The sequence below is a fragment of the Fistularia commersonii genome, chromosome 7 (assembly GCF_037954325.1).
Source record: "Fistularia commersonii isolate RoL2024-O1a breed Wild chromosome 7, RoL_Fcom_v1.0, whole genome shotgun sequence".
Taxonomy (NCBI): domain Eukaryota; kingdom Metazoa; phylum Chordata; class Actinopteri; order Syngnathiformes; family Fistulariidae; genus Fistularia; species Fistularia commersonii.
This window is the reverse complement of record NC_141290.1, coordinates 10,825,207-10,845,720: the sequence shown is the minus strand read 5'-3', so window position 1 is coordinate 10,845,720 and position 20,514 is coordinate 10,825,207. Positions and strand designations below refer to the sequence as shown.

Below are 20,514 nucleotides of genomic sequence, written 5' to 3'. Positions count from 1 at the left end.
TTCAAATATTTCATCACAGGTTAAATTGAATGCTTTTGATTGGGGGCCCTACAGAAGACGGTCAATGGGAATTCACAAATTAAAAAAAAAGAAAAAGTAATTAAATACGAAACATAATAAATAGGAAGTCATTTGGACCAGAATGGATGCCAGTCAAGAAAAATGTTTCACCTTTGGGTATGTGTAAAAACTTGCATTTATTTACATTTTTAAGAATATTAATGAAAATTTTAAAAATCATGTGCATAAATATATATATATATATATATGTGTGTGTGTGTGTGTGTGTGTGTGTGTGTGTGTGTGTGTGTGTATATCTGTGTGATGTGTGTAAAATTCAGTCCTGGACGCCGGGGGAGATTCAAGCACTCTTTATTGAATTTAAGCATGGAGTCACATAAAGTCTTAATGAATTATATACAATTTCCTTGTTTCACTGCTAGTCTTAGAAATTGTCATGCACATGCAGTAAATATGAAGAGTTTACCAGACATTAAAATCCAGACCAGATAAGTAATCCGAATAGATAAAACTGCTGTGTCGTTTTCCTAACAATGTGATATAGACATTTACATGCATTTCCTGTAATACTGAGCAAGATGCAGCTTTGTTCCACAAGTTCCAAATTGTCTAGCATGAATCGACTCTGTTACAACAAAACTCACAGCTTTGCAACCAATACTTGGGACCAGGAGCTGACGAAAACCAAGCTGGAGGGCCCTTTTCTTTAAGTCACAACTAAACAAGATTCTTGACTAATTTGTTAAAGACATTGAGTAAGTTCAGTAGACAGAATGAGATGACTAAAAAAAGATCCTGAATTGGTTTTTCACCAGATATCCAAATCAAAATCGAGATTGTTGTTGGCGGCAGACCAGGCGGGATGCTCTGACCCATCCATCTCTGTGGCCACCTGGTTGCCACTGGCCAGTTTGTGATTAGTCCCGCCGATAGTGGCATCACAATCGGGGCAGAGACGTTGCTCATTTGCCCCCCCGCACTCAGTTATCACATAGACATGCCCGTTGGGACATTTGTACCAGTGTCCGGGCCTCAACTTCATCGCAGAGACGATCATCTTTTTCTCCTCCTCGCTGATGCCCAAAACTGGCAGTGGCACCTTTCGCTTCATCTCCTCCATGATTTCTTTTACTCTTTCTTCATCCTCCTCCGTAAAAGGCCCAGGCTTTTCCAACAGCTGCTCTGTTGTTTGTAATTCAGATTGAATTTGGTTCGCTCTGGGCTTTTCCATTTGCAAATAAGGTTTGAGTTCAGTCAGGACGGTGAGCCTTTGAAGCTCCCTCTGCAAATCAAAAACCTGCTGGTCTGTGCATATCTGCTGACTGTTGTAAAGCAAGCTCTTAAACTGCTTCACCTTCATCATGAAATTTTGCCTTTTGCCTAAAATTGTTTTGTCCTTATAGATGCTCCGTAGTTTCTCGACTCTTATATGGAAATTCAGCTTGGTCTCCAGGATCCAGATATCACCAGCTGTGATGTTAGGTTTTTGTATTTCACTTTGGTATGCCATTATTTGGCAAAGAGAGGGGACCACTGCCATCTGATACCGAAGTGCCTTAATGCGTTTTTCAATATCTGCCTTATCCCCATTTAGCTTCGTCTTTACCATCTCTATCTCTGCCAGACTACTGTTGATGCAGGACCCATAGCGTAGGTTCCTCCGGATTGGAGTTCGACACTGTGGGCATTCCTTAAGTTTTATGGCCGCCTGGCCTTGGTCGTCCTTCTCGTCGACAGCTATTCCCATATACTTGTCCATGGCAGTGCATTCAAATATATGCCCGCAGTCTTCCAGCTGGATGAAGTGAGCTTCAGGTTCATCCTCTGTGCCGAACAGAATCTCTGTGACCTCGGCATGATTACAAATGCGGCATTTGCTCGGGCACGTCTCTCCGCATAGGCCGATGCAAGGGTGGCCACATTTCAGGGTCTTCTCGCAAGGTACGTTGCACGGCGGGCGATCGCACGGCTCGTGACAAAGCTTACTGCAGCGCTGGTGCGGGCACTGCCAAATGCAGGGCTCAATGCACGGAGCACAGAGCTGCCCGCATTTATTCATGCATTTACTGTGGCAGCAGCAATTTTCACACAGCCTCTGACATGGTGGGCAAGCGTTGGAGCACGGCTGCTTACATATGTGCGAACATATCAGGAGGCGCTCACAGAGGTGATCGCAGGGAACATGGAAGCGCCCCTGATAGCACTTATCACAAGTACCATGGCACATGTGTCCACATTTTAGCTCTTGCTCGCATGGGGTCCTGCACACAGGATCCTCTCCACTTTTTTTATAGTAGCAAGCATCTTGTTGGCTGTGGCCACACGTTAGTGTTAAGGTGACCTTAGCCTGGCACATGCTGGTGCATGTCTGCCCACAGAGCATCTTACAAGGATGTCCACACTCCAGCGTTTTCTGACAAGGCTCCTGACAAATGAAATCCTTCGGATCTTGATGGCAAGGAACCATCTGTTTGTGTTGACACTTGGGTATGATCTTTTCCAGCTTCAGCAAACATTTCTTTGGACATTCTTCATGGCAGGGGAGCGTGCACCTGTGTCCCAAATCGCAAAGAATCTTCTGACAATTCTTGTTACACCTGTATTCCTTGTGGTCTTTGTCGTAGGGGTGGCAGGCTCTAGCGCAAACGTGGCCACAGTCCAAGCGGAACTCACATGGCTGAATACAACCGCCCTCTGGGGCCTGTTTGAAATCTTCCGCACATGAAACTTTTATCTGTCGTTCCGGATGATTCTGACAACACAGGGTCAGGGTCTTTCCGATCTGGCCTTTCTCCCTCAAGGTGTGCAAGATATGGCTCCACAGTGTTACTTGGCTCAGCATCTCGCTGTTGCCTATGCAATAGAGACCTTTCTTCGCACGAGACAAGGCAACGCATACACGATTAGGGATGCTCAAAAAGCCAACCTTGCCTTCTGTGTTGCTTCGTACCAAAGACAACAAGACAATGTCATTCTCTTCTCCTTGGTACTTGTCAACGACACGCACTTTGACCCCCGAGAACTGACTGGTTGCCATGAGTTTTCTCAGGCAGTGTAGCTGACCTGTGTATGTTGTGAGGATTGTAATCTGTTCTGGCTTATAGCCCTGAAGAAGGAGATAGTTACAAAGGGCAACTACAAACTCTGCCTCGTGTTGGTTTTGATGGCTTCTCCCGTCGCTGATCTGTTTTTCCAGGTGGCTGTGCTCCACAAAAAATAAATTGGTATTGAGACCCTGTAAGACAGATTTTTTTTTTTTTTTGGAAAAACACAGACAATGTTATTATTTGATATCAATCATTATTTGGAATTCAATCATAAGGCTAAAAGATAATGGTGATACTTTTCATGCTCCTGGGCATATAACAGATTTTATTCTGCTCGAAAAAAAAAACAAAAAGCAAATAAAGAAAATGAAAACACAGCGTGACAGCAAACACAACACATACCTGGATGTTGTCATAGTCCATCACAGAGGGATGGTTTTCCAGTTCTGCGTAGATGTGTGGGGTCAGAAGACAGGCAATGTCTGGCCTCATACGGTGCTACAACGTGAAAGCAGGAATGAGCATTTACAATAATGGACAAAAAAATGTATGAACTAAGATCATGTGAGAATGATTTTGTTCATTCTCCATTTTCTTTTTAATTTTTACATTCTCAGATGCGCGAGAACAACAAACCTGGCTGTTCAGTCTGGTGAAGGGAAGCCCCACTCTTATCAGCCTCTCAAACATGGACATCTCCAGGTTGAACATCTTACCGAGTTCGTAAACTGTGGCACTGGGTCGGAGCTATAAAAAATAAATCACAATTCATCAGATTTTAATACCAAATTGTTAGTTGGTTTGGCATAATTAGAAACATGCAAAAATGAATCCCTGGTTTCTATATTTTAGTGCAACTGAGGTATAACCTGTCATTTTGTGGATTCATAGTCCTGAATCTAGTGGTTATTGACTCGGCCGTCCGGCTACTGGTATATCATGAGTATGCTGAGCAGCACAACATCGCATCCAAGGCAATATAATCCAAATCTGTTCAACAATTTGCAGACTCATATGGATCAAACTGTGTATTAAGGGCTAAGAGAGAGAAATGTTCAGGATTAATGAGAAATATTGATTTTGCAAGTATGCAAATACTTGTCTTGTTATCCTGAAAGCAGACTCCAGAATTCCAGATCAGAGTTACAGAGTGGCAAAGGATAAAGGTAAAAAACAATATCTAACGCTTTAGAAACGTACAGCATTTCAGGTCTATAATGTTTCAAAGAGAACTGCAGAGCGTTGTGTTCTGCTCACTTAAACACTGAATCCTCTGACTAATGAACACCACAACAATGCCAAAGCTTATTTTAGCCATAAAGTGTGATCCCTCCCCCTCCAGCACTGAACACAGTAACAGCCTGAACATTTGTCTACTGAGATAAAATGAAAAATAAAGGAAAAATATGAACTCATGAAACAAACATGTATGTCATTACTCTAAGTCCTGTTGGACTGAACTGTCCTGATGTCCAAAACTTTAATGGTAATGGATGTCTTTCTTTTGTAATTCTTATATTCCACGTGTTTCATTTAGCAGCACTATGTTGCTTAAATTATCAAGGGAGTCTTCGGAGCCACAGTAAATTACTTTTACATCCATCTGTTGGACCTGAGCGTATGAAAATAGCCATTGATTTCCAATGCCCAGGTTCCAATAAAAGCAATTTTCATGTCAAGCTCCATTTCAAATTCTACTCGTATACTTAATTATCTTTCAGTACTGTTATGAGGAGGTGGGCTCAGCTCCCTTGTCAAATGCAATGACAACGTCCAATAGGTAAATATTGGAATACAAGAAAACACTTCATCTCTCTCAATTGCATGTGCAGACCGAGACACGGTGCTGAGATATGTGATAGAATTCCCAGTACTTGTGTTTTGATACAAGTTGCTAGAAAAGCTGCCTGGCCATATGTTCACAAGTTCTTAATAGTTTACAGTCGTCCTCTAAATCATGCTGTACTCTTGTCTCAGTCGTCTTTCTTTTGCAATGGTGAATTTGTTGTAGTTTCTTAATTCCTTTCTCTTTTTTTTTTTTTTCATCTAGGTCCAATTCCCCAATGCAAAAAAAAAAAAAGAATTCAGCTTTAATAACATGCAAAAAGGCATTGCAGGGTGTTTGCTTATTTTGATGCTCACCTGTTGGTGATCTCCAATGAGGATAAGGTGCTGGCATCCTTTGCTCAATGTGGTGATGGTGTGGGCCTCCAGGACCTCCGCAGCCTCCTCCACAATTATCAGCCTTGGACGTACTTCTTGCAGGACCTTCCGGTACTTTGCAGCCCCAGTGGTTGTCATGCCAATTACCTAATGGACAGATCTGATATTATTTATGCCTAAAACCTAGCTACCACTGGGTTTCCGTAACAATGTATTTTTACCATTATGACAAATAACTATGAGTGAGTCCTGGTGCTATAACTTTGGTGTTTTCCAGCAGATAATAGTATACAGTTTCTAGATTTACGATTCTCAACGGCCCACATAATGTAAATTATGTCATCGGATGTTATTTGCGGAGGGATTGGATGCACTTTGTTGTGACCATGAAGACTTGTTCTGCTCACATGAGCAGCGACTGCATATTGTCCAAAACCTCTTTGGTACTGACCCGTTATGTAACGCCAAAGCCAAATCTTATCTACGGTAAACACAAAACCATGACATTCATCTTCTCTCACACATTCACTATCTGAGAGGGCGGAAGCCAATCCAGGGTGACGTTGGGCAAAAGGCATAGTGTATCCCATACTGGATGCCTGTCAATCACAGGGCCAAACATGAAGGCAACCTTCAGTCTTTCATTCGAATCTCTGGACACTTGAGAGTCATCAGTTAAGGGACCTTGTTTTAGATGTTGGGAGGAAGATGGAGAGCATGGAGAAGTCACAAACTGTGCAAAGAAAGTCTCCCCTCTTTACTTGTTGTGGGAAGTCCTGCTCTGTAACTCTTATGACCTTAATTTGCCATCCATTTAATTTGTCAATCGTGGAGAAACTGTATGCAAATGGGTTATAAACATTATCATTGACCGTGATCTTCGTAGATGCTGATCCTGAGAGCTGCACTAGGAATGGGATCATTTGATGATTTCTTTATTACACGCAACAAGATGTTAGCTAACCAGTAGACGAGTACTTCAAATTTTATGAATAACTAGACCAAAATGTGTTGATCAAACTGCGACAACATCCACTACTGCACAAATGTTTTTCAAGCCAGCACTGTCAGTCAGTCGAGTTGTTTAAATTGAGCCGGTGCCTGTAGGCCGTGCTACCTCCGGCGGCTTCACCCAGAGCCACCGAGTCTACCATCGAGTCCATCACTGTGTCACTGTCTGGGGATTTCTATGTGGTGCTTGTGACACCAGGTGATGTTTCTTTAACTCAGTTGTCACATCAGTGAGCACGTTAGAAAAGATGTTCACTGAGTAAGTAGCACTGAGGCTCCACCAGGCTCAACACAGTGGGGCTCTGACATATGGTGGGAATATTTCTAAAAATCCCAGAAGTTGCCAAACAGAACATTTGTAGGCTGCTACGCTGTGACATAAGGTGATTGACATCTTCAGTGAATATGATATGGCACAAAGAATTGAAGTTAGAGCAGTCTTAAGATATTAACCATGATTCGGACCCACATTGTCATTTCTGGAATTAATTAATTGACGCCAATCACGTCTTAGCTCACCGGATCCGCCGATGACTTGACATATTTTTAAACATTTCATAAATGTGGGTTTTCCCCACACATAGAAAATATGTTTAGAAGATTTGCGTTGGTTTTAAATCAGCATGAGGAGTTGTAATTTGATTATATGGAAAATTGCTGCAGGGTTGCGACTACGCCTTGAAGAATTTCAAACCGAGTTGTTGGAGTTATTACGCCCCTTTTCATAATCGCTGACTATGAGATTTCCTGTTTGATATAATGATGTTTCGTGCATTATTGATGGTATGGTGTGTTGCAAACGGAAGGGTAGCATAACTTTTATTTTTTGCCCCAACCAGTATGAATATGCCAGGCCTGCATAAATCTGAAATGTGTTTAAATTCTCAGCCATCCATGCAGGCTGGAAGGTGACAACGCACACTGGTTTGCACTTCACAATCCACAGGATAGAATCTGCACTTTGGGCTTCTCCTGTGTTGTACATGTGGACTTTGGAAAGTTAATTGCACAACAGATGATCTCTCCACGGTTTGTACTGTAGTCTATTATTATGATCTATTGTCAGGGTACGGGTGGGAGCCCACGCACACACACACACACACACACACATTGCAGGAGTGGGTGGTAGTACAGACAACACAAACACACACACACACACACACACACAGCCAGAGTGGGTGGACATGGTGAGAGCATCAACAGGAGTGTATTCAAAAACACACACACACACACACACACACACATATGCATGTGGAAAGTGGACTTTAAGTATATTTGGGAAGCGTACACAGAGGTTGTGTAGCCCTTTGTTTATGTGTCAAAATTTGTAAATTTCATTTCAGCCATAGTTTCACACAAGTGCAGAGCCACGGAATGTTAAAAGATCAGGGCTAGGTCCACATATATGGAGGGCCTGGGGCAGGCCGTCTTGGGGATATATTACGATACTGCAGGCGAACTCGGCTTGCTTTAACACACTGACTTATAAGAAAAAAGAGAGCTGGAAAAGAACTCATTCCAGATTAGAAAAAATGTGAATTAGGCAATTCCATTTTCAATATAAGCAAAGCTAATAAGATGACAGACAAAACCTTCATCCACAGTGGCCAGTATTAAGCCTTAAGGCTCATTTATGGCCAGCATTAAATACCCATACCAATGGCACCTTCTGTCTATCCTCCGCATTCATTTCCTACCTAACACTGCGGTTTTGGGGAGCTTGCACATGCGTACCACAACACACCAGACAGAGCAGTACCATCGGAAGTCGTGGGGAGGGGCAGTTAGCTCAAGTTCAACAAGCGAAAGAAACAGAGAACATTCCTGAGGCTTTCCTGAGGAGACGGTTGTTGTTTGGTGTCTGTGGCCGGCTCCTTAAGACATTCTACCAATCTATGGTAGCCAGTGCACTTTTCTTCACTATAGTGTGCTAGTGGGGCAGCGCCAGGACTGGTGAGGTCAACAGGCTCAACAAGCGAGTGAGGAACGCCCACTGGGTGGTGGGACTGAAACTGGACCATCTCCAATCGGTGGCAGAGGGGCGCGTGAAGGACAAATCGGGAGCTATCCCGGACAATCCTTCCCACCCCCTGCACGAGGAGCAATGGCTGATCGGCAGCTCTTTCAGCCAACGGTTCATTCCACCTGGGTGCAGAACTCAACGCATCAGACCCTCCTTTGTGTTCACGGCCATCAGACTTTATAACAGCAGACTGGACGGCACTCTGACTGGCTGGAGGTGTATTTCTGCTATCACTACATCACTACATCACCCCACTCACTACTTCACTACCTCACCCATTAATGTGTCATGCCATCACTCTGTTGTCTTTTTTTAACTTTGTTGGTCTCTGCCCACTCACATCCTTCCTATTTTTGTTTATTTATTTTAGTCTTGTCATTGCTATTGTCACTCTGTCTATGTTGTTATTTAGTTTTGGTTGCCTATTTTCACCCTTACTGTCTTTTTCTTTCTCCATTCTGTTCATTCTTATCCTTGATGTTGTTGCTGTTGCTGTTCTCTCTGCGTTTGTCTTTATTATTTGAATATTGTCTTTTGCTTATTCTAATTGACTTTATTTATATTTATATTCATATTTCTTGAAACTTATAATTGTTAAACTGCTGTGACAGAGGAATTTCCCCCATGGGGATCAATAAAGTTTATCTTAGCTCAACACGGCATTGGTATAAGCAAGGAGAAGAATTCCCCGTCCACACAAAAGCATGTATTTAATGGTTGCAGAAACCACTGCCGCCTACTGCGCTGCCTCTGTCTTACAATGTACATTATCCTGAGCTACTCCGGCATCGCCATGTTTGTTACAGTATGAAGCTGAGCTCAGACCTTGGAGGTGAACTCTGAACACGGCACTGCCCTCTAGCGGATGCATTGCTGAACAGCTACAGTGACGTAAAGCTCACATGGGATGTACTGTATGTAGTCACTGACACTTGACAATATTTGAAATGGACGTACGCATTAACAGACTTATAATTCGCATAAATGAGCCTTTACAGTGATTCATACTTTTGACAGAACACTGATGAAATACTGTACCTTGGCTTTCTGCAGGATACAAAGACTCTCGTTACAATTCACATCATTCAGTCTGTCCACAACACTCTGGTAAGCCCGTTCCACAATCAAACTTTTGGTGCGAACCTCCTTTCTTAAGCGGGCCACCCACAGCCTGCGGATAAACAGAATATTTGCATTGTGGTAAATAATGAGATCACAATTAATTTAAAAGATTATTTTTTCCTTTTGTTATCTAAGCCAGTGTTTCCCAACCTTTTTTGAGCCACGGCACATGTTTTACATTAGAAAATTCACATGGTACACCACTCAATTTGTCAAAAATGTTTTTAATGAAACAGAATGAAACTGTAGTCTCAATTTACTAACTCAGTGTGGGGTTATTTCTTTAACAGCACCAGGGCCGAGCAATATCTTCTATGACGATTTTACAGCCAGGTAGTATGAATGTCTCTGCCACGGCGTGTGGCTGTTTGGATTGAACCATGAGTTCAGCAACTTTGTAGTTACTTTTCAGAGCTTTCTGAATAATCTTGGTGGTTTTCTTCTACAACGCAGCCTGTTTCTTGGTCTGTTTCCACCAATGAACAAGATAGTCCGTGTTCTAATGTTGAAGTGAAGGGGGTTTCGTTTGGAAATGCCGTATAAGTTTACTTGGAATTACGGCACTGTAGGACAGCTTTTTCCCGCACACCAGTGGGTGCCCCAGTAAAAGTAAATCCAAATGCAATCCAACTTTCATTGTATTGTCTTCAGCTCACCTTTTTTACTTTCTTTTGACCACTTTTCATACTTGGGCCTTCATCTGGGTTAGAATGTTCTCTAGGACCAGAGGGTCCTGATTGAATAATTTGTCTTTTATAATATTTGTCCATCTGTCTCACTCAAAGTATCACTAATTACTCCGCTGTTTGAGCAGCAGCAGGTAGACACACATGTTCGTTCACAACCTGTAGTGAAAGAGTATTTAGTTGTTCTGCCTGTCACTGCATGCTGCCCACATATATAGACATAGGAAGACACATTAGTTGCATTGAATAAATAATTTCTGGACCAATTAGGTAAAAATGAGCATTTTTCCACTGCATACCAGATGATTTCTCACAGCACATTAATGAGCCACGGCACAGTGGTTGGGTAACACTGATCTTAGCTACATATCCTGCAGTCAGGGTCAGTGACTGCTGGAGCCTATCCAAAATGTCATTGGGCGAGAGGCCGAATTCACCCTGGACCAGATGCCAGTAGCCTGTAGGGCCACATATATACGCAACGATTCTCTCCCATTGTTACATCATGTAGACACTTACCCCTGTTCAAACCCTGTTCAACTTACAACCATTCACTGCCTTGTTAAGACATCTTAAGAGCGTCAAATAACCTACTACCGTATGTTTTTGGATTTTTTGAGAAAATCGCAAAACCGTGAGGAAACCAATGAACATGGAGACCCCAAACAGAAAGGCCCCTGTTGGAGTCGAACCAAGGACCTTCTTGCTGTGAGGCAGAAACATCAATCACATACCCAACCTTAAAAAAAAAAAATTTAGTTGACTCATTACTACTCTAATACTCTGATACTCTATACTCTATTTATAGAGTATTGAGGTTTGGGCTTCGGATAAGCAAGGAAAGATGGATGGATGGATGGATGGATGGATGGATGGATGGATGGATGGATGGATGGATGGATGGATAGTTGATTTCATTTAACACATTGGGAATAGCGTGGAGGAGTGGGTGTGTGACTTTTATAATCATAAATCATTTCGTGAAGCGCTTTTTATCACAGTGCTGTACAAACCAGGAGAAGTAGGAGTAGGAACAAGGGCAGTAGGACACACCAGAAATATAAATGAGATGGCAGATAAAATGGTGGAGAAAGGACAGATCCAAACAGACTGACCTGTAGAGTCTCCATCGTTCTTCCTGACGAAGTGTCCAAATATCCAAGATCATCCCCTCCTCTTCGTCGGTCATTACAGTGGTTTTGGCCAGTTCTCTCTTGATTTTGTTCATTTTTTTCTTGCGGTTGGACTGAATCTGCAGAGATGAGGAAAGGGTTAAACTGATCAAGCTGAATTGATGTTAACTACTCTTGTTTTATTTTGACTCGGATGGTTTCAAAACCCCGTTTAGCTGCTCAGCTCCAACTCCGCAAACCCACCCAGCCCCTAAATTCATATCTGTTGTGTGACACATTTGGCTTTACCTGCCATTCCTCCTGTGTTTGCATAGCTTTTGCATTGTCCTCAGTTTTGTTCAGGTTCCCCGCCAGCATCCGTTCCTCCAAAAGCTTGAAAATTTCCTCTCTGTTTCTAGCATTGTTGGCGTCTCTGACGTCTCTGGGACCATCGTCTTCGATGATCCGCTCTTCTTGGATCAGAGCTGCCTCCTCCATGATTTCGGTGTTGTCCTCTAACTTCTCCTTTACCGCCTCGTCCCCTGCTTCACCTTATATATTGTAATTGGAAGCAGTAAAAACAGTATTTGTTCTACTGAAATATGTTGGCCCCAAGCAATGTTTAGGCAACATTTGTTTGAAGTGTAGTGAGGTAAATGGGAGGAATGCTGAATTTTGACAAATCAATGGAACCACTCATGTAAAGAGACAAATGAACAAGTTGTGGCCTGTGTCAGCATGCACAACAATATGGATATCCTTCAAAAAGAAAAGATATCCTGCCTCTTTGTTCCATATTAAGGATTTATAAATGAAGCAGTTAATCATCCTGTCCAACGATCATGTGTCTCTCATGAATTGGATTTCGTTCAGTCCTCAAAATCGAGGAATTTGGTTTTCGTAACTATTCCAAGATGATTACGTTTGGGTTCATGGATGCAACTCCAATAAACCAGCTCATTAACCCCTGAAGAATCCCCTCTGCCAAAATGTTCATCATCCTCGACACTGAAACTCTTCATTGCAGTTGGCTCGTACCATCGGCTTTCTGTTCCAAAGAGGTTCCCCCGCTGTGCCATCACTCACCTTCATTTCTATCAGCATCCTCTGTCTCCCTCTGCAGGACAGCAACGGTGCCCACACCCAACCATTCCATGATCAGATTGGACTTTGTCGTGCCTCGGATCCCGAAATCATCCCACATCTACAGATCATTCAGAAAAACATTTCACTGAAGATGTTTTAAATTCTGTACAGCAACTTGCGACTGTTTTTATGTTTTGTTGACTCACAGGATGGAAGTGCAGACAATCCCAGTGTCTGGTGGATATGAACCTCTCCAGGAACTTGTCACACAGGATGCCTTTTAGGGAACATCTAATTTCCGCACTGCTATGGCCAATTTTTTGTTCACACTCCCTTAGCTCCCTTTGCAGCTGTCGGGAAGGTGGAGTCAGGAAAAGAAGGCACATGAACTGAGTCAAATATCGGTTGATGCAACGTGCAGAAAACGGACGAGGCAACACAAAAGGGAACGCAAAATGTGCACTTTATCCAGAACATCATAATCCAACATCAACACTATATTCAGATCACTAGGTCACCTCTTTAAATGCACTACTGAGGTGCGCTGGTCGCTTGAAGGCACGTGAGTGGATATGCTCTCGAAGATTGAAACGTTTAAGGACCTCACTATTGCTGCGGCCCCCCACTCGCACTATGCCAGTGCGTAGAAATGCATGGATACCTTCGATACAAAAGCAAAGAAAATGTTACAAGGAGCGTGTTAAATGAATACATACACCTGTCAAAATATACTGCACACTCAGCATCTAAACCAAACGTTGCTTCAAATTTACAGTTGACTCTTGCCGATGGTTTATGACTTAACAACTAGGTACATTTTATTTCTGTGTATGAACGGCTCAAATGAATTAAAATTGAATAGATTTGAAACAATAATGAACTATTGTCACTGGTTACCCTCAAGGAACTGATCCAAGGCGTGGTTGGTGTAACACACCACCAGAATGGGTGATTGGCCCTCTGTGGTCCAAAGACAATCATTGGTCAGCAAAGCCTGTGCGATCTTGAGGCCGATGTAGGTTTTTCCTGGGAAAATATGAGAAGCACAGCTGCCTAAATTCAAACCCTTGAGGGGAGTTTGACTCATAACTTGTACTTTTTAGTCATTTTACATATTAGTTAAATGCATCTGACACCATTACTAAGGTGAAGATGGGTATGAGTTCCACTGTGAGTGTTAGAAGTCTTAACTATCACTAAAAAAAAAAAAAAAAAAGAAAAGTCACTAACAAAAGAAAACGTTTTCCTGTATTTGGTGGTTTTATTTCATTTTTTTTTATTGCATGTTGTATCATACGTTGATGACTTTATAATATTCTACATGGTAATTTTTGCAACATTGGGTTTTTAAAACGTTACCAGTGCCAGGGGGTCCCTGGATGAGGGCCACTTCCTTGGTGAGGGCCAGCTGGAGGGCTCTCATCTGACATTCATCAAGCCCCAACTTCTCTTTGCTTGGCCAGCTCTGCTCCTCCAGGCAGGGAAAGGGTGTCATGCCAAACTCATGGGCAGGGTCAGCAATTGCTGACAGGTCATAATTATCTGATATTTTCAGATAGGCAGGGGGTCCGACGTCTGTGCTACACTTCACGATGTAACTAGAAGTATTACAGATAAGACATCTTTCAGCACCTAATTCATTAAAAATGACAACGAAAATACCTATTCATTATTTATTCTTTTTTCATGCTGTTTGTGGGCAATACTCTTAAAGAAGCAAACTTGAAAAACCTTTAGCAATATATGTCTTGATAAAGATGTAAAAGCTGAATTTGTCATCATTAGTCAATGCAGGCTCCAAAGCATCATACATTAAATAAAGATGGATAAAGGAAAACAACAGGAGGAATGACCTCCAGTCAAAATTGTCTTTCTAAAGATTGTATTCTCTGAATTATTAAAAGCCCTTTTAGTACGTTGCCCTTTTTCAATTTTTACATAACGCATGTTTTATTTACTTGTGAATTCTGCTCTACATGTATAAAGGTACTTATCTCGGTTCCAAATACCCCTGGCCTTGCTGGAAATACTAAAAAGAGCCTTCGGAAACCTTTGAAATCCCTGAGAGGATTGTCAGGAAAAAATCCAACCCATCTGCTAGTACAACCACAAAACTGGCCTGACTACAAATAAAAATAAGAAGCCATGCATTGGAAACATAAGGGTAATACACCAAATTATTTGACCTTTCTATAATTTTCATCCAAAATTTTTTATTCACTGAGAAAAAAAATACATATATGCACATTATCAATAGGAATATATTTATGTAGCTCAAACGCTCCATGCGACAGTTTGCAATTTCATGGTATCCGACTGCTTCATTACAGAAAATGCATGGAGACAGATGGCCGAACAGACATGGCATTAATAGCTCATGTCTTACAAGCCAATGCTCGTGCAAAACCGTGCATGGAAGTTTGAGAATACAGCAATATAACTCAAGGTACCTAAACGTGATCGTTGAACTTGTATTGCCCCATTTTACCCCCACCCTTGAGTATTTACATGTTGACTCATATTGTATTGACAGTCAGACCCCACCATCACCACCACAACACAAAACAAACACACACACCTCTGAAAGGGCAGGTTTTCCTCCTTCATTTCTTGCAAGCCCTTGAGGACATAATAATAGGCCTCAAAGTAAGCAGTGGTCTCCACCATCAAGAACACAGCATTGTCCTATGGAGCCAAAAATAAGAATAAGAATAAGAATAAGAATAAGAATAAGAATAAGAATAAGAATAAGAATAAGAATAAGAATAAGAATAAGAATAAGAATAACTTTATTTATCCCAAAGGAAATTGTTCCAGCCTGTTTCAATTTTACTATTAAATACAGTGATTTGAATGTTGAATAAAATTTATCAGACATAAACAACACAATATTAAGTCTAGAATGCACAAATTGGATTTTGAAATGTTCTCACAACCATTTTAGAAAGGAGCTGATGCCACAGCTTGTGTTGCTGGATAAATGTACTGTATTACAGTAGGAAGGGCTCTTAACGTTTTATACTGTCCATTCATATTAGCAAAGATAGCTTACATCATCCTTTGATTCTGTAGACTGAGAGATCAAATTTCATATTTTTAAAATTGTAATAACCACACACTTTGCTACATATAACTACTAAGTAATTGTTTGGGCCTTTTTTGTCTAGACAGTGTGCTACAGTGCGAAACATACAGTATAGCACAGTGCATGCTAAATAGTACCATGTTGAACGTGTGTTGTTATTTTGGATCACCAAGCACGTCAACATAGCATCCGCTTACTATTTAGTGTATATGTTGATTGTTAGGTCCTAACTTGTCTTGCTGCTTTACATAATATTATCTGGTGTATGAAGTTTAACACTAGTGGGCCTAGGGGTCTCGATGGTTAATCGTGAACCATTGCAAGTTAGTGTTACATGTTTTTATAAATCATCTAGTCCCACCTGGATTTCGACCAACTTTTCTCTGCTTTCTGCTGTGAACATAATCTGGACCTTTCCCTTCTGCAGGTCTTCGGGGCGCCGATCTGACACCGTTGCGAACAAGATGTTCTGGAAATTATCACACGACAGGCAGACTAGGGAACCATAGAGAAGCCTTTTGGAGGTCTGCCAGCAGACAAACTGCAAAAGATGAGGAAAAAAATGCATTGCCATATTTAACATCTACTTTACAGACACTGCTGCAAATGTAAAGTACTTATATTTAGAAATATGGTGCCAGATACCTCAGGGATTCCAAATACTGTTAATTTAGTGTACATTCAAAACTCTCGTCATTGTTCTGGCCCTCTATTGACACACTCACTAGCTCAAGCCTGCTACTTTGAATTAGCTAGCTGAATAAGAGACTTCAGCACTTCCCACTATTTTAGGACTGACCGTTTCTGTATAAATACTGTATATCAGGGTAATCACTGCATCAGTCCTGTGGGAGGAGCAACAGTTCTGGTTTCGAGTTTAACTAATGTTTCCTTTTTTCCACTATGGCAAGAGTTTTGATAGAGGAATCAGATGGCTCACAATGGCCCTCCCCACTCACACAACGGGCGACTCGGTAACTCAACAAACAAATCACTAATGTTCTGTGAATATCCTAACCTTGAGTGGCTTAATGTCAAACTGGATGCAATAGGCCAGACCAGCCTGGGTGCATATGGGCATCACCAGTTTTGTGTCAAAATACACCAGAATATCATCAACCAGTCTTTTCCTCCGTTGGTTATCCGTCCCTCCAATGTCGCTTTGGTACCAAAACAATTTCTGGATTCCCTCACGTAGTGGCCTCATGAAGTCCTCTCTCAGCAGCCGAAAATGTGTGTCAAGGTAAACACGGGGGCTTGTGTAACATTTGGAGACGATGTTTGGCCTCAGAAAGGGCCTGCATTCCTGATGAAATTCTTCAGGCTTGGGAAAAATGGACATGGTCCTGAAATTCTCCTGCTCCTCTTTGCCTGGAATAGGATGACCAGAAGGGTTAATTGTATCTTAAGCGTCTCTGGGCTTCACTGGTGCAGATTTGCAAAAATAATTCCCAATCAGTTGACAGTGACATGATCTCAAAAGTTTAACAAGCAGTATTTCTGAATGCAGCTGTTTCCTATCTATGGCTAGTACCATCATCATTAGAGTGTAGGAGGCCATGGGTGTCCCTTTTTATGCAGGTATTGCCCTTTTTCGGACTCTGGCAGCTGTGCAAGACCAGGTCCAGGAGATTTTCCACCTTCTCCTCTATTTCATCTGGTATATACTCTCCTGACGCCCTCAGTGGGTTAATGGTGGCTTTCAACATCGACAGTAACAATGTGACTGCTGGAGTTGAGCTGGCAGGGAAGATGATGAACACCTAATGGTCAAACACAGAGGTTTTCATGCATTATGTGTATTTGCATTTTTCCTGGAAATGAAATGTCTGTTAAAAACATGATGCTTTGACAAGAGACACATGTAGATGCACGGTATTTGTGATGTAATTTGTTTGCAAAAAAAGACAAAAGGATCTAATAACTGTTTTGTATCTTGCTGGTTCATTGTATTGAAACCACATACAGGATCCCCTTAGATGGTTTAAGAATATGAATTTTAACCATCACACTGGGAATACATTACATTTAGGGGTAAATTGCTAAGAATTATCTCTGTTTTGTTATGGTTGAATTCCATTGTAAATTTCATCCCACCCTTCACTTTATTACCTCTCTGATAACGGTGAGGATGCACTCCAAACTTTGTGTGCATTGTCCTCCATCAGCAGTTTGGGCCGCTGTCATCTCTGTCAGGTACATGGGCAGGCTGAGACGGAAAAACTTTGAATCTTTAATGATGCTGGCCAGGTACTGCAGCGTTCCCCTGTTTCCTTGCGACTGGAAGGCTTTGCTCAGCACCAGGCAGAGAAGGCTGACAAAGTTCTGTTTCATATCTGATTCATCCAGTGTATCTTTTAGACCAGGGTGGGAGGAGAGGGTAATGGCCACTACGGATGGCTCTTTATCAGAAAGTTCTGTGAGGAAATGAAAGCCCAGCCTACGAACCTGTGGGTTTCTGTCTCTGGATGAAGAATTTGATCTCCATCCTTCCATTCCATCTCCAGCCATCCTTTGTTTTTCCCTCCTGTCACTGCTTCTTTCAGGCCCTCTGTAACCTCCCTCCATTCCCCTTCTGGTTCCCTCTCTTCTACTTCTTCCTGATCTCCAGCTGCCTCCCCCTCCTGCTGACCCATCACGCTGCCTCCAGTTGTCAGGTGATGCTGCTCTAGCCCAGCCCAGCAGCCTTCCACTTCCGCCTCTATTATCTCCTCTTCTTCTCCACGTTTCTGCTCCAGTTCTTGTGTCCCTCTCGTGAATTTCTCTTCTGTCTGCCCCTGCGCTTTCACCCAGGCTACCCATGGGGCTTTCTGTTCTTCTGACCTCTGTTCTCCTACCCCTGGCTGCATGTGCACCTCCCCATTGTCTCCCTCGGCCAGTATCAGCATCTGGGAAGAACAGCGAGTGCATGGAAGGACATACTGAAAACATACACATGCTTTGCAAATCATGTACACCATGTTCTACATTAAAAATGTGAAATTACCATTGTTGGGACCTCCTTCTTCCATTCCTAAAGTTAACTGCTAAAGGTGGCAGTTGTTTGAATATTCATGCAGATGATTCCTAAAGATGGGGAGGGGAATGTGAACACAACATATGAGAAAATTAAAAAGACAAGGATTTAGACATTATTTCTATGCTCAAATAAAAACATGTAAGCATATTTTGATTCAAAGTGTCTTGTGTTTCTTCTCATACGTACAACTTTCAAGAATAAAGGTGAATCATTTGAATAATATTTCCCATGTGACTGTAAATATAATTTAAACATCAAGCAAGGAGGGGGACAGGTTTGCAATGACGTCAGGCTGAACAGGGCATCATCTAGTGGTTGTAAGAGGAACTAGATGGGAATGTGGGTTTCGTTTCTCGACAAGGCGGATGTAAGAGTTGTTTTTGTTTTTGTTTTTCCCAATATGGTCTGCAAAAATACCGTACATCTGAGGTGGAATTCGTGTTTCCCCGGTTTATTGTTTATATCGCCTTTACAAACCTGCAAACTTAACTTATTATTACCGTATGTAAACATTGTTTTTTTGTTTTTCCGTAAAATACTACCACTAATAATAACAATAAAACAAAACAAAACATAAATCTGACCTGGCATCAACATTTCCCCCGGCTCATTGTTTGTAACTCCTTTACAAACTTAACATATCATTAACTTCAATTAATATTGTGTTTTTCCAAAACGAATGATGCATCAAAAATAAACCATATTAGCAGTGCGCTCATAATTTTCTCTGAAAGCAGATGCGTACAAAGAAATGACCAAACTTACCCTGAGCGAAATCAGTCTTGTGTTTAGTCTTCCACCGACATCACATCAAGATTTGGAAAAGAGCTGGCACTGTGTGGTTATTCTGCAGTAGATGAGTACAGTGGGTGTTCCTCTGTGCCTCGGCTCACACTGTACCGTCTGCGGATATTGCTCCTTATACACCAGTTCACTTTCGTTTTTGATTCCTCACACGCCTACTTTCTGATAGCAAGCCATGACTCGGTGAAAAGCCGCTGGTGCCCCCCCCCCAACCCCCAACACACACATATACACACACACACACACACACACAGTTTCGTTTCCTCCGCAGCCGCTGGCAAAGGTGTGACCATGTGAAAGTTATTCGCGGTTAGTACCATAGATATCCAGCAGACAATGTATCCCCATCATAGATATGCCAGAGATGATTTAAACATCAACACTGAGTCCGTTATGTCAATTCACGATAACAATGACAACAACAATAATAATTAAAAGTGATATTACTTAGGAGTTGTTGTTGTTAATAGTAGTAGCAGAAGCAATGGGAGTTAGCAGATGTGTCGGATTATCGTCATCATCATTGCTACAAGGACAAGTACGTGTGTGACTGAGAGGGACTCAAGTGGAGCGGTGCCATTACATTACATTACATACATTAGGATTTCAGGTACTTAGGGTCAACAGTCCAGAGCAACGGAGAGTGCGGAAAAGAGGTGAAGAGACGGGTCCAAGCAGGTTGGAATGGGTGGAGAAAAGTGTCAGGGGTACTATGTGATAGAAGACTATCGGCCAGAATAAAAGGAAAGGTGTACAAGACAGTGGTGAGACCAGCGATGATGTATGGACTAGAAACTGTTACAATGACCAAAAGACAGCAGGCAGAACTAGAGGTTGCAGAGATGAAGATGTTGAGGTTCTCTTTGGGAGTGACCAGGATGGATAGGATCAGGAATGAATCTATCAGAGGGACGGCACATGTTCGATGTTTTGGAGAGAAGGTCAGAGAAGCCAGACTGAGATGGTTCGGTCATGTACAGAGAAGAGATAGTGAATATATTGGTAGACGGATGCTGGAATTGGAGCTGCCAGGCAAGAGGTCTCGAGGAAGACCAAAGAGAAGATTTATGGACGTAGTGAGAGAGGATATGAAAGTAGCTGGTGTGAGAGAGGAAGATACAGAGAATAGGGTTAGATGGAGAAAGTTGACTCGCTGTGGCGACCCCTAACGGGAAAAGCCGAAAGAAGAAGAAGAAGAAGAAGAAGACATTACATTACATTACATTACATTACAGTCATTTGGCAGACACCTTTATCCAAAGCGACTTACAAAAAGTGCAATTCCCATGTAGAGTACTTCAGATGCAGTATTTGTTTTAAGAATGCTGGTAGAGA

At 42.0% G+C, this 20,514-nt stretch overlaps 1 protein-coding gene across 1 annotated transcript; it reads right to left on the bottom strand.

The window, feature by feature from the left end:
* Window positions 1-356: 356 nt before the first annotated feature.
* Window positions 357-19,257, bottom strand: znfx1 (zinc finger, NFX1-type containing 1). The gene is made up of 19 exons (XM_086149787.1): window positions 19,141-19,257; window positions 18,343-18,422; window positions 17,469-18,244; window positions 16,891-17,119; window positions 16,375-16,727; window positions 15,718-15,897; window positions 14,850-14,956; window positions 13,631-13,869; window positions 13,169-13,297; window positions 12,790-12,932; window positions 12,478-12,621; window positions 12,272-12,389; window positions 11,495-11,736; window positions 11,189-11,325; window positions 9,304-9,436; window positions 5,211-5,378; window positions 3,705-3,815; window positions 3,471-3,566; window positions 357-3,256 (listed from the first exon to the last, which is right to left on the bottom strand). Exons 2-19 carry the CDS (start codon window positions 18,365-18,367, stop codon window positions 830-832), a joined length of 5,757 nt encoding a protein of 1,918 aa, XP_086005913.1. The 5' UTR covers window positions 18,368-18,422; window positions 19,141-19,257; the 3' UTR covers window positions 357-829.
* Window positions 19,258-20,514: the final 1,257 nt, after the last annotated feature.